Source organism: Lepisma saccharinum, chromosome 30, assembly GCF_977018435.1.
Source record: "Lepisma saccharinum chromosome 30, izLepSacc3.1, whole genome shotgun sequence".
NCBI lineage: Eukaryota > Metazoa > Arthropoda > Insecta > Zygentoma > Lepismatidae > Lepisma > Lepisma saccharinum.
In genome coordinates, this window is record NC_139258.1 from 15,577,764 (window position 1) to 15,592,333 (window position 14,570).

A 14,570-nucleotide genomic window follows, 5' to 3' on the forward strand; every position below is an offset into this window, starting at 1 on the left:
TAACAAAAAATACAATAAAAAACCAAAGGATTCTATCACACCAGTGCACAATATGAAAGATGTGGCATAAAAACACTACTCTGTGGCGGCGATTAGGGGGGGCGAGGGGGGCAGTTGCCCCTCCCCCCAAATTTTCGACAGTTCTGCTCCTGCACTATGCTAAACCTTATATATCAAGTGAAATTAAACTGTTCTTGCCCCCCAGTTTTGGAACCCAATCGCCGCCACTGACACTACTTAATGACAACAATGCAACTCACCCCACACTTTGATATTCATTCTCTCTCCGACAAGATAGGCAATCACGCCTAGAGCAACAGTAAATTCCATAAATAGCAAACGCTCGACAGATGAAAGACGATGAAACAGTGGATATGGCCATTTATTGATGAAGAAAAATGCAATATGAATCCTGCAGGTGAAATAAATTACAGAATTATAACATACAATATGATATTTAATTCTAACAATATAATATGCTTTATTTTCTTTTATCACCAATCAAATTTATCAGACAATACAGTTGTTACCTTTCTATTCATTCACATGAAAGCCTTGGAGAAAAAAACAACTTAAGAAGTTAAGAACCCAAATTAAATTTCAACTATTTTATTCAATTAAGTAAGAGCATTTTCCATACCAATCTTGCACGATATCATACCAGCATTACACAAAACAGAAATAAATGCAAGTCACATGAAACTAAATTAAATTCTATACACAAAATGGAACTAATTCTCGTTATTTTTGCATTTAATCATTTGCAATGGAGTGATAAAGAGCAGGTGTGGGTGTCCACGGAACATTCGTGAAATGGGATGAATTTTGAACATGGCACGTCGTGTTTACGGATACCGAGAAAGGAGAGATAAGGAACAAGAGAGAGGGCGAGAGACGAATATAAAGGAAAATAAATAAAAGTGAATAAATAGAGAGGGAGAGAGACGAATATAAAGGAAAATAAAAGTGAATAAATAGAGAGGGAGAGAGACGAAAATAAAGGAACAGAAATGAAAGTGACTAAGTGAGATAGGGAGAGGGACGAATAGAAAGGAACAGAAAAAAGTGAATAGGTGAGAGAGGGAGAGAGACGAATAGATAGGAACAGAAATAAAAGCGAATAAGTGAGAGAGAGAGGGAGTGAGAAGTAAAGAATGAAACGAAAGAAGCGAAAGAGAGAGAGAGAGAGGAGAAAGAGATAAAAAAGGAAACCAATTGCTCGAGAAATAAAGGAACAAAGAAGAAAAAGATGTTCGAGAAATCTACTAGAATGAAAGAGAGAGTAAATGAAGAAGAAGATAGAATATCGGAGATATAGAGGGGAGAGAGGAATAGACAAAGACGAAGGAAAGGAGGAAAAATAAGGAATTGAAGAATTAGCATTTTCACCTTATTTGTCGCATATTTAAACAGATATTTGGTTACGAGAACCTATTTTCTTTTTGTTATTCTAAACCAATTTTTTTTCTCTGTGTAAGCACTCTAAATGTACTGCGCAATGATAAAAGTAGTCACTATAGTGATGAAAGGATGAAGGAAAAATAACAATAAAAGTGAATCCATTCTGAACTTCTCTAACAACCCAGAACAATGCATTCATGACAGTGACACCCCCTTCCCCCCGTTCGTTCTCTTTACCTTGAATATCACTGACTTCTTCTTTTGTTTTCGTATACTTACCACACAATATAAGCATGACAATATATCAGAACTCCTAATAATCCTTGTTTTCTCCTTGGATAAGAATGGTACACGAATAACTGCTCAGTCATCGAGAAGCCTATTATGCACGTGTGCATCACGTGATTATACCAAACTGGAACGAAGTTGTCCAACACCTTCGGATACACTAATTCCCTGTCGATGCCATATATGATCCAAAACAAAGTCGATACGATCTGTAAAAAATCACAGTTTAAATTATAAAGGGGCAGAATATATTGTCTATCGTGAAGAAACGGTATTTTTTTGCGTCCAACCAAAGTTTATTTAAGTTATTCACAATACAAATACATGTACACTCACCGGCAATAGAAATGGGACATCTAGATCCTGAAATCCGCTTCCCTGCAAAGCGTCATATGTGTTGTCTAACTCCAGGGCGTTGGTAGAAATTGCCATTGAAAATTTGCTATTAAAATCCACTTACCGTAGGGTTATGCAACACACAAAACACCTTGCAGATAAGCCAGTATTTCAGGTTCGAGGTGTCCAGTTTATATTGCCGGTGAGTGTACATATATTCTTGATGATGGCGGATGCAGAAATTACACTAAACCAGGGTATTTGGGGGGATCTAGGGGGTCGGGACCCCAAGAATACCAAGTCCAAAATTAAATATATATAAAATACTTGTATGCTGTCGTATAATGTGAAGGTTATTTATTCCCACAGAAATTACATAAACGTACGGATTATACTGTGATTAAACAGCTTTGCGTTGACAATGCCTCCGAAAATTTATGCGTACCATTACAACTAATAATACGTATAACATAATAATCATGGAATTTACTCATGGGCGGAGTTTGAGTTTTTGCTTTGGGGGGGGCAGACTTTCACACACACACACACACACACACACACACACACACACACACACACACACACACACACACACACACATATATATATATATATATATATATATATATATATATATATATATATATAAAGTTCCTCTAAATGTTGCCTAATAACACCGGCTAAAGAATGTGCAGACCTTGAAAGGGACACATCTTCCATTGCTAGTATATCTTCCTTCATCTCTTGTCCAACTAGGTAACGTACACAAATGCAAAGCTGTTGTACCCCATGGGACTTAGCTTCATCAAATAAAAGTGAATAAAATCCTACATTGTTTATTTCTTCAACAATCATCCTTAAAACTTCAAGATTTGCGGTATGGCTTCACAACAAAAATGTAGTAACTGAACTTAATAATGTGTTATTTTCTTAGTATTTTTTAAGTTGGGGGCCAGGCCCCCCTAGCCCCTCCAGAACTCCGCCTATGAATTTACTTCTCATCAGCTGGACATAATAACCGATTTGGAACTCAATAAACAATCCATTTATCTTTTTCTAAACGTGATCAAAATCAAAGAAGAAAGTTGTGAAGTGTTTTGTGTGTGTGTGTGTGTCTGTCTGTGTTTGTATGCTAGAATTGTGACGTCATGCTTACGGGTCATTGTAAAATAGAAATACGTTAAGGAGAGAGGGAGATAAATAAAGAACGATGGAGATATAGAAAAAGAAAAGAAACTCGCTAGAGAGAGAGAGAGAGATGGTAAGATAGAAAAGAGATACATAAAATTGAATTGTTTATTGAATTGGTGTTTTAAGTCCACTTTATGCACAGAAAGGCTAATCGGGACTGGACCTACAGTTTAAAGTGGGATCCGAACCACTATGTGCCTCCACCGGGTATCGAACCCGGGACCCCTTGATTACAAGGCGACGACACTACCACTGCGCCATCTGTGAGGCCCTTTTTTTCTTGTGCCTCCACCGGGTATCGAACCCGGGACCCCTTGATTACAAGGCGACGACGCTACCACTGCGCCATCGGGGAGGCCCAGATACATAAAAGAGAGCGAACAGAAACTATACAGAGACGGGAAAGAAATAAGAAAAGACATATACAGCAACACTTCTCCTAACGGACACCTCTGAATAGCGGACATTTTTAAATTCCCGGGCAGAAATCCATGGGGTTTAATGGCAATATTACTTCTCAATAATGGGCATTCTTAATAACGGACGCGGACACTGAAAACTACCTCCCCAACGCAAATAAAACGTCTTAATAACGGACAGCCTGAAAGAAAACTGTCGCAATTCCTAGAATTCGACACAACAATGGCCAGTATTTCGAACTAGCGCGCATTGTTTCATGTTACATCGAATGTAATCCTTTTTAAAAGTGCAGACAGTATACTTTGTGGTTATCTTGAGAAGTGTGTGTCACTTCTGCTACGATATCACAGAAACTCAAACGACTGACTGTAAAGGAAAAAGTTGAAGTCATCAACGTCTACGAGATAGACTTAGTGTTTGAGACATGGCCGTACGGATTGCTGTTGGAAAAACACAGATCAGTGACATTTTAAGAAAAGAAATTGACATCCTTAAATTGTGGACTGGAAATGAAAATCTTTCTGGTAAACGCTCATTTCTCAATACACCGGGCTTGAAAGTTGGCAACTTAACATTTGAATGGTTTTGTCGTGCTCGCAGCAACAACATGCCTGTGAGTGTTACACTACGTGTAGAGTCCGCGTGCATTCGGAACATCTCCAGCTGACTGCGCGAGTCTAGCCAGCGAGCCTACGAGCAGTGTACAGCGTGAGCATTAGAGTTAGCTATAGGCGCAGAGTAGAGATGACGTCAGCGGTTCACTTCTGGATTGGAGACGTCGGGAGTTAGGACTCGCTCCCAAGATGCAAGCGCAGAACGGCCAGAGCTGTTACGGATATAATCTCACTCTACTGTATTTTCTTTTTTGAAATTTGTAATGTATGTAGGGATACTTTAGTAAACTTAAATTCACCGTATGTAGGAAATAAAACAATATATTCGTAAAGTACGTACTGTAATATGCTTATCCTATTATGTAACATTCTACACTTTTTTCTGAACAGCGGACACCTCTTAATAACGGATATTTATTTCTCCCCAGGCCTGTCCGTTATTGAGAAGTTTTACTGTATAGCAAGTAAAAAAGAAACTTTCAAGAGAGGAAAGGAAATAAAACAAACACGGATAAAAAGATAGAGGATAAAGTATAGAAAAATAGAAAGAGATGAAAAGAGAAATAAAAGAAACGAGAGCGAGGGAGAGAGAAATAAACGAATCTCGAGAGAGAAGAGAAGATAACATAGCAGAGAAATGAGAGGAAGCAGAAGAGGAAATGCAGCAAAATAAATAATCAACAAGATATAAATAGAGAATGAGAGGAATAAATGCACAGAAAGACGAAATTCTAAAGATAGAAAAGCAGAAAGAGGAAAATAAAAAAGCAAGAAGAAGCAGATAATTTCCATCCTCGAAAGACCATCACCTTAGCTCCCTTGGCTGACGCTGAACGTCAACCTACGAACTGTGATCTTGTAACGGCTATACGTGCTAACCTGATTAGAAGATAATTAAAAGGCATTATGTATTACCCTACCCCTATATTAAAGAGGTTATCGGGCATGCAATAATCCTCCTCCAAGTCCTGTTTGTACAGTAGTTACGTCACCGATAAGTATTATCAACTGAGGCATAAAGTGCAATTTCAGACCCGCTTTAACAACCCAGTTATCTTGTTTTCTCTCGTTTAGTGTCGTGTACTGATATTTAGCGACTCATTTGGCGCTCTTGGAGTTTGTAGGAGCTGATTGGAAGACTATTAATTACCTTGAAAGAAAACAACTTTGTTAGTTAAGCGTTTGAGGTTTACAATGCTAATTTTAAATGGTCATCAATTGTTGACAGTTCTTGCATGCGGCGCGTTCTACGAGTTATATCTTATCTAGAACAAAGTAACTTTAAAAGTAACATAGTTATGTACAGGGTGTCCGAGAATGAACGGTGGGGTTTCATGAGGTCTCTGTAAAGTATGTGGTATGTGTAATGCAGAGGCGTCTCCTGAACGCATGCGGTGCATGTTGCGCATGCGTCAATTGTGGGAAAAAGGACAACTTGCTCTGGGACGACATTAATGAGCATTTCTACATTCTAATTTCTTCATATAGGTGAAGTATTTATTTTACACGAGAGCGCTCAACTAAGCATATATTACATTTCTTGGATCTGAAGTGAAAGAAAGTAATAATTATTTTCCCACAATTGACGCATGTAAATGCTCATTAATGTCGTCGCAGAGCAAGCTGTCCTTTTCCCCACAATTGACACATGCGCAGTATGCACCGCATGCGTTCAGAAGACGCCTCTGGTGTAATGGATTGAAAGTGCTTTTATTTCATTCAGTCACTCAGAAAGATTGCGTTTCATGTGTTTTTATTTTTTTATTTTCTGTCACTGCTGTCGTAATAATAAAGTCGTTGTTGTTAAATTTATTATTTTTGATTCAGATGTTTAAGCTTTGAAACAATTGTAGATCAATTGAAGCAGAACCAACTAAAATTTGAAAGATATTAACGGGGGATATTTCTATCATGAAAAAACAAACTAATTCCCTCCTGATTGATTTTTGACACGCACTTGGAGCACCGCCCCACTTTACTAATCATGTTCGAGAAGAGTTGAATCGTCGATTTCCAGAACGGTGGATTGACAGCAGTGGACCCATCCTATGGCCCGCAAGAAGTCCTGATCTTACTCCATTAGACTTCTTCCTCTGGGGCTATGTCAAGAATGAGGTTTACAGTGAAGGAATTGATAATGTTGACAATCTCAAGGAATGAATCAGACGTTACTCCAGACGTTCATCTCAGAGTGTAGTCAGAAATTGAATATCGCTATGACGTGTGTCGTGCTGTTAATGGTGCACATATTGAAACTTACTATTGTTGTTCGTAATATTTTTGAGTGACTGAATAAAATAATTGCACTCTCAATCCATTACACATAATACATACTTCACAGAAACCTCACGAAACCTCACCATTCATTCTTGGACACCCTGTATTAAACTCAAGGTAACTTACCCATTGAAGTCTCGAGTACGTATATTTCATTTGAAACATCGGAGAAAGCTATGTAAAACACCAAAATTCCCGCCCCGATTCCAACAGTTACATAACAAGGATCATGAAAAGAAATGAAGTGTGTGTACTGATGTCCTTGAGTACCTACCACGGTTCACGTTACAATGGACTATTCCATTTTACTGGTGCAATATAGCCGCCATTTGCCTCATAGGCAAATAAATGTCTTTGAACCGGGCTACTTATAACTGGGACACCCAGTACAATGAAAGTGAACGGGGAATTTGTCACACTGAAGATATCGGCGTTCTAAGCAGACCACTGCTTGCTACTTCTTAACTCGTTGAAGTTCACGACCTCAAATGTCCGCGAAACAAAGTCCGATGAGTTGTTTGTGTACAAACATTGAATTCATTTCGAAACTCAACGATCTCATTGACCTATAATGATGCGAGTATGTCCCATAAACAAGATGATAAGAATGTATGAGTTCCTAGCAGAGTGTAAATGATTTCTTATCGCGATATTGCTTGGGCTAGCTAATAAGGATGTTGGTGATCCGGTTTGCTTATCAATTGAAACCATTTGAGTGTGAGAGAGAGGGGTGAGAAAGCGAGAGAAAGAAAAGTAGGTAGAGAGAGAGAACTTGAGGGGGGAAAACGAGGTGAGAGCGAGCGAGCGAGAGAATGAGAGAGAGAATATGATAGGAAGAGAGAATTATAAATATATATATATATATAATGGATAAAAGCAAGGAGGGCCAAAAGGGCTAAGTAAAAATCAAAGAAGGTAAAAGGAAACACTCACCGGACAGTAGAAAAATTCAAAATTTTCGCTAGCTTCGTAGCATCATCGGTGTGAGGAGAAATAGACGGTTCCGGTTCCGTCTCTTTCTCCTCACACCGATGATGCTACGAAGCTAGCGAAAATTTTGAATCTTTCTGCTGTCCGGTGAGTGTTTCCTTTTACCTTCTACCTTCTTTGATTTATATATATAGATAGATAGATAGATAGATAGATAGATATATACATATATATATATATATATATATATATATATATATATATATATATATATATATATATATATATATAGCTATATGGATGCAGGGTGCTCGGAAATTCCCCTTACAAACTCCTAGGGCTAGTAGAGGGGACTGAGTAGACAATATTTGGAATAGGAACCCATGTCCGGAAACGTACTGTTTCCGTGCTACAACCATGACAATGTGTCGGATGTGCCTGTGTTGGTATGCAACCGGGTAGGCAGTACATGACGTCAGAAGATCACCTGATGACCTAATGTGTAATCATTTATTACTACTATGTCAAATGAGGTGTTTCGTAAGGTACAGAAATGAATGACGTGTGACTCAGTACACAATACAAACAAATTTATTTGGTAACAATACCAAGGAAACTAAAAAGAAACGTACTATTCATTGATCACAATAACACTTGTGTCGACAGTGGAACGCAACAATTTGTTTCTGTCTTCTGCACTGGATGTGTCGCATACGGCACTGCTCAACTACAACAGTGGCTCGATGTGACGACCACCAACGTCGTTGCACACATTGTATCGACGAATCATGTTCCGGTAAACTCGCTCCATCACACCTGGTGTCCCGTCAATCTCTTGTGCAGCGACCATAACTCATGCCAGCAGTTCTTCCTCTGTCTCTACAGGAGTCTCGTACACCATACTCTTCATACGACTCCACAAGAAATTGTCCTTAAATCCGGCGATCGTGGGGGCCACGCGGTTGGACCATCTCGGCCTATCCATCTTTGCCCGAATCTTCGGTTAAGATGTCTCCGAACGTCACGCGCCATCGTGCTGAAACCACAGTTCCTAACGGACGTTCAATGGCACAGCATCCAAGAACAGGGTCAATACTTCCTGTAGAAAGATCAAGTACGCGGCACCCGTTAGCCTGGCTGGAAGAAGGTACGGACCGATCACATGACCGTCCAGAATACCTGCCCACACATTGATAGCAAATCTCTGCTCGAATCCCCGGACATGCGTTGCATGAGGGTTTTCGTCTGCCCTGACATGGCTGTTTCGATAATTTTTCGTTTTCCGATTCGATGTGTATTTCTCACGATATGTGACCGTTCCGGGACTTTTGGACCACCCAGTATATCAGTGGCGCATGTTGAGTCTAAGGCCTGGATTACTCACTTTGACACCTGGTCCTAGGCTATGGAGCAAGGGAGAAGACTAGGCTCATTCTTGACGTCTTCAAGAAAGCCACGTTGCCAACTTCTAAAAAATTCAGGTTGTCAACTTCTAAAAAATTCAGGTTGCCCACTCCTAAGAATTCAGGTTGCCAACTCTTAAGAATTCAGGTTGCCAACTTCAGAATCGCCATTATCTGCTTTTTGAAATTCACAGTTTCTAATCGATTTTTCTTCAGTATTTTACTATCTAGGCTTCAGGCTTTGCAGATAGCCTAGCTAGCCTGGAATATACGCTCCTGATATATATATATATATATATATATATATATATATATATATATATATATATAGAGAGAGAGAGAGAGAGAGAGGGGGGGGGGGGAGAGGGCAAGTGGATGCGAGATAGGGGCGAGAGAAATAGAGAGAAAACGGATTCAAACAGTCATTAGGTGAATTCATAGTATATTGCTCGGCGGTGTACATGTATTGCATGTTGCATATTGACCATCCACAATTAATACTAAGTTTCCCCGACCTATATCAAACCTCATATGTTTAAATATGAATATATAGAGCTAAAAAAATTCAAATTAAACCTTATACTTCAAAAAAATACTTATTTGTAAGAAATGTACCAGATGGCGTAGAGGTAACGTTATCGCCTTGTAATCAAGGGGTTACGGTATCGATACTCGTGGATGTACAGTCACCGGTAATAGAAATGGGACACCTATATCCTGAAGTACTCGCTTCTCTGTGTGTTGCCTAATTCTACGGTGGTAGTAGAAGATACCTTTGAAAATTTGCTATTAAAATCTACTCATCGCCTTAGAGTTAGGCAACACACACAACGGCTTGCAGGAAAACAAGTAGGTGTTCCATTTTTTGCCGGTGAGTGTACATAGTGGTTCGGATCCCACTTTCAATTGTAGGTCCAGTCCCGATTAACTTTTCTGTGCATAAAGTTATAGTCGACGCGCCAGCTTCGTTAACGACCGGCTGGCTTTGAAGTCCACGGAGCGCGCCCAGCAGCTGCAACAATCACATTCAATGCACACTGTTTCCACATCTACTCTCCAGCTGCGAAAGGAGAAAGGTCTCCACACTGAAGTTGCAAACAACAAATTGACACTACAGCATCCGCAGTCATGTGACTGAGACTCCACGTGGAGTAGACGAGCAGAATGACAGCTGCGCCCATTGGCTGAAGGTTGAGTGTGATTGGACGAAAACAACTCGCCCGCTATTTAACCCCCACCCGCGTTCGTGGCGGCGGCTTTCTTCAGTTCTTGGACGTTAACGAAGTAAATGCGCGGACTATAACTTACAACCAATGTACATGTGATGGTTAAAATTGTATTTCCATTTTTTCTTAGCCAACCACAATTTGGTTCAATGCTTTTAAACGGAAGAAAAGAAACTGTAAAAGTGAACTGTCAACCTCGTTACCTTAAAAATAACCGAGTAAAAGTTACTTATTTAGAAAACAATTGTTTACAATTAGCGTTAGTAGAAAAATAACCTCTTACTCTTCAGGTCGATAATTACTAATATACACTAGCATGCGCCCGATTTTTTCAGATGGCTGGAATTGTAAAGGTGAATATTGCATAGCTGCATTTTAAAAGGGAGAGGCGGGATGTGTAATAAAATATCTCGTAATTAGTAATTGCAATTTTAACCTTCAAAGTTGTTCAATAGGGGCTTATTTTACGGGAGTTTAAATCTCGGGATGGGCTATAGCCCCATCAGCTCGCTCATTGCATACGCCAGTGGATCTCCCCGATGGCCTTGTAATCAAGGGGTCCCGGGTTTGATACCCAGTGGAGGCACATAGTTGTTCGGATCCCACTTTAAACTGTAGGTCCAGTCCCGATTAGCCTTACTGTGCATAAAGTGGACTTAAATCACCAAACCAACAACAACAAATCAACAACATACGCCAGTGCTAATACAAGTCCACTAGAACTGTGTGTGGATGGTACTACAATCATTTCAAGAGCTTTCCACGTTGTGCCTGGCCATCAATGTCACCAGATTGCAAACCCATTGAAAAACAATGGGACTGCGTACTTGGATCAACAAGTGAACGTTAACGAGGACATCCAACAATTTTCACCGAACTTCGATCTCGCAGTTGATGATCAAGTGGCTTCACATTCACATTGATGTCATCTTCATCCGAACACCCGTGGAGTACTACATGACAAAGAGAATCACTGCTTCGAATCGATAATAACGCGGTATTTCGTACGCTACTCTCAAACTATACGAATTATCCTGTACAATATAACAAATATAGTAACGTTTAGGTCATGGCTTGGGATAAGAGTTTCAAATCCTTTTGAAGAAAATTTTCTAAAAATATAAGGAGAAAATTATGTACACCTGAAAGTTATTAATCTTGAAATTTCCGAGAAGTAGGAAATGCTTGAAAACTTATTATTATGTTAATTTTTTGTTGGTGTTGTAGATCAGTTACACCAAAAAGCAAGTTTGTAATAAGAACCTTAAGGTGATTTCTTCAACCCAAATTACTAAATTTTCCGAAGAAAATATATTTTGTGATGATCTAGAGATTGATTCCCTTCCCAAGAAACAGCTAATTATTTATGATAAATTGAAGCATGTTCACCTAGAAGTCACATACAAAACAACTTATTTTAGTATTTTCTTCTGTTTCACTTCTATTTTTTACAAAATCACTTGCAAAATTGACATATCTAGAATTGAAGCTTTATCAGCCTGCCCGTGATTATACCTTGTAACAATGTACAGATTATACATACCATTGTGATCGGGAAAATAATTGATGCAAACAAGTAATCCAGAAATTTTCCCAGTTGTCCTCGATACGTTTTGAATTCAATATATGATTCAAGCATGTCGTAGAAAAATGCTAGCGTGAAGTAGATCAACTGCGAAGTCTGAAAGAAAGAGATGTTATTATATATGATCAGATTCAACATGAACAATCCACGAGTTTGCAACAACAAACATTACAAAATCTTATCTTTCAATATGTTTAATATGTATGTGACCTTATATTTTTCGTGTCGTAGACGTGACGAAAGCTTTATGCTAAAGTCTTATGCTAAGAATATCAAGGGGTAAATATAATCACATTGTTTTGGAACGTCCTGATCATGATGAGAAACGAAATGTTTTACGAAAAACCTTGCAACATTATAATTTAAAACAAAAACAATCCAATTGACTTATCCATTAAATTGGTTTCATAATTGATGACTAAAAGTGGTAAACGTTGTAAGTGCCAAAAGCGAAAGTGTTTCGGAAATCGCATCGTTCCGCACATCAGCCCGTAAGAACGTGCACACTAGTGACCTCTTTACACGCTCTTTGAACTACTTAGAGGGCTACCAGCCACATTTCACGTTTACCACATTATAAAGCATGGCACATTTCACAGTTTAACGTGGAAAACGGTGTTTGAATTATTGTGGCACTTACAGCGTTTACCAATGTTAGTCTTCAATTGCACGCAACATATATTCGCATTGGATACATGATACTTGTTTTTTTAAGACAAGCTAATATGAAATTATGTGTGTAGTGAATGAATGACTACATATGCAATCACATTAATTAAGAATGTGTTTGAATTTAATGTGTAGAATTTTGTAACAAAAGTGTATCTGTATGTATTCAAAATCTATCTTCGGAAATTAGAAAGAAATGTCCATTGTGGAGATTGTGCACCAGTTACAATAAATTGCTAATCAAGAATAACACCATTGACATCTTTTCTATGAACCTAAGGGACCTCAGTAAAGCCACTATTAACACAATGACCTAAGCTTCAACACATAATTTCCTAATGAAATGATGTGATAAAGTGTGTATATATACACATATTTATGTACATAATATCTCTATATTACAGAAATATATGTAATTGTATTCACTATGTATCCTTCATATGGGCTCTGTAGTTAGGTATGTACCTGTTGAGTTCAATAAATAAATAAATATTATGCAACTAATATCATATATGTTAGTTTCGATTAACTGAAAAACGGACTGCATTTCTTCTTGCTTGAGCAGATGTCGTCATAAAATGTTGTCGTAGTGTACTACATACGCGTACCAACGAGGAAACAAAAATGTCTCGCTGTGAAAACTGTGATGGACTTCCAAAATCGTAACGTTGTTTTGTGTGCACCCTGTATCAATTAGCGTGCACCACATGGGAAATTCTTGCACTTCACACGCCGCAGCAAGATTACGTGTTTCACATCAATCCTGCTAGGTCCCCCCCCCCCCGTTTTCCTTTTGGTTCTCCAGGTGATATCCCAAGGTCAAAAGTCATGAATTCTACCAAGGTCTTCTCCTTTTTTTTCCTTCATCAGAATTAAGTGTATGCTTAAAGAATGGAGTTAGGCAATTCCAGGATATAGAAGGTGCAAGACAGGGTCTAGTGGAGCTGCAACCACCTCCCCCCATTATATGAGTAAAAGAAAGTAGTGGAATTGTTTATATTGCGAAATACAAAATTAATAACTACGCTCCTCAAGAAGAAACATTTTGTTTCGAATCCTTGCCAATGAAGTGGAAAAGGAATTTTTTAATAATTATCCTAATTAGCCAATCCGTACTAGGTTTTTTTATACCTCACTTCCACGTAGTACACCCTGGACTGCATTTTGCAGACTAGCGACGCTCTGGCGTCTGAACCTACGACCAGTAGTATTCTCTGTAGGGCTGTGTGTGTGTTGTCCTGTGTTATGTCCTTATGTATGCTGAGTGTCCCTTTACAGCTTCAGTTTTTATGTTATTACTCATATTTTAATTATGATAAGGATGTGACGGGTATCAAATAGCCTAAATGCTGACGCACCCAAAATTTTAAATTCAACCAATCAAACCATACTAGGTTTACGTCTCTTCCGTGTGGTGTGCCCAGGATTTTTGAAAGAGAGGGGTTACGTTTTACTTTTTTAGTAGTCAGCCCTCATTTTGTTATCTTTTCCTGGCTTTGATGTTCTTTTGTTAGGAATTCTGGGCCAAAGGGGGTTTATGACCCACACCAACCCTCCTTGTGCACGCCACTGGCTATCGATTAGTATTGTGCATGTCTGTCACAAATGATTCTGTATCAGTGACGTCGCTAGAAGAGCGAAACAGGGTGCCAACCCCTGCCAATCCCTCAATACATGAATAGTGTGATAGTTCCCAAATGAAGGTGATATTTAGGTACGATAAATCGACTCTCATAGTTACAAATTCTCCAAGTATACTGACTAGATGTTTCTGAACGGAGAGTGGTCAACATCTCTACTTCTCATCTAAAGTAGCTGGAACAGCAGTATAATTAGATCACCAGCATAATATAAATTCACCTAACCAATCTGATTCAGTACTTTGCAAGAAATATTTAATGTCATTATTGATTTGATTATAAATGAATAAATAATAATAAGAAGAAGGAAAAAGGTGGACACCAGTGATGTGCGTCTACGCGTAAACAACGATAGTCTACATTCTACACGTAGACTATTTTATACACGTAGATTACGTAATCTATGTAAACAACATAGCGAAAGGTGATAACTTAGGAAAGGGTGCGTTGAATTAAAATAAAATTATACTGATGTGTGAGGAGAACTTTTCATACTCTTTCTTCCAAATTCGAACAATTTCTGACCTAGGAAGAGACATAATATAGGAAATATTCTAGTGTTTTATGGGAAAAAGACCACTCTTACCTCA

The 14,570-nt window shown here is 38.6% G+C and overlaps 1 protein-coding gene across 1 annotated transcript in view; it reads right to left on the reverse strand.

Annotated features, from left to right (window-relative positions):
* Nucleotides 1–1,676: 1,676 nt before the first annotated feature.
* LOC145981739 (androgen-induced gene 1 protein-like) overlaps nucleotides 1,677–14,570 on the reverse strand; it is a 36,478-nt gene continuing 23,584 nt past the window's right edge. The window contains exons 2-3 of the mRNA XM_083115146.1: nucleotides 11,630–11,767; nucleotides 1,677–1,898 (exon numbers count right to left, since the gene is read on the reverse strand). Coding sequence (XP_082971272.1) covers nucleotides 1,677–1,898; nucleotides 11,630–11,767 — 360 coding nt within the window. The remainder of the gene's footprint in view (nucleotides 1,899–11,629; nucleotides 11,768–14,570) is intronic.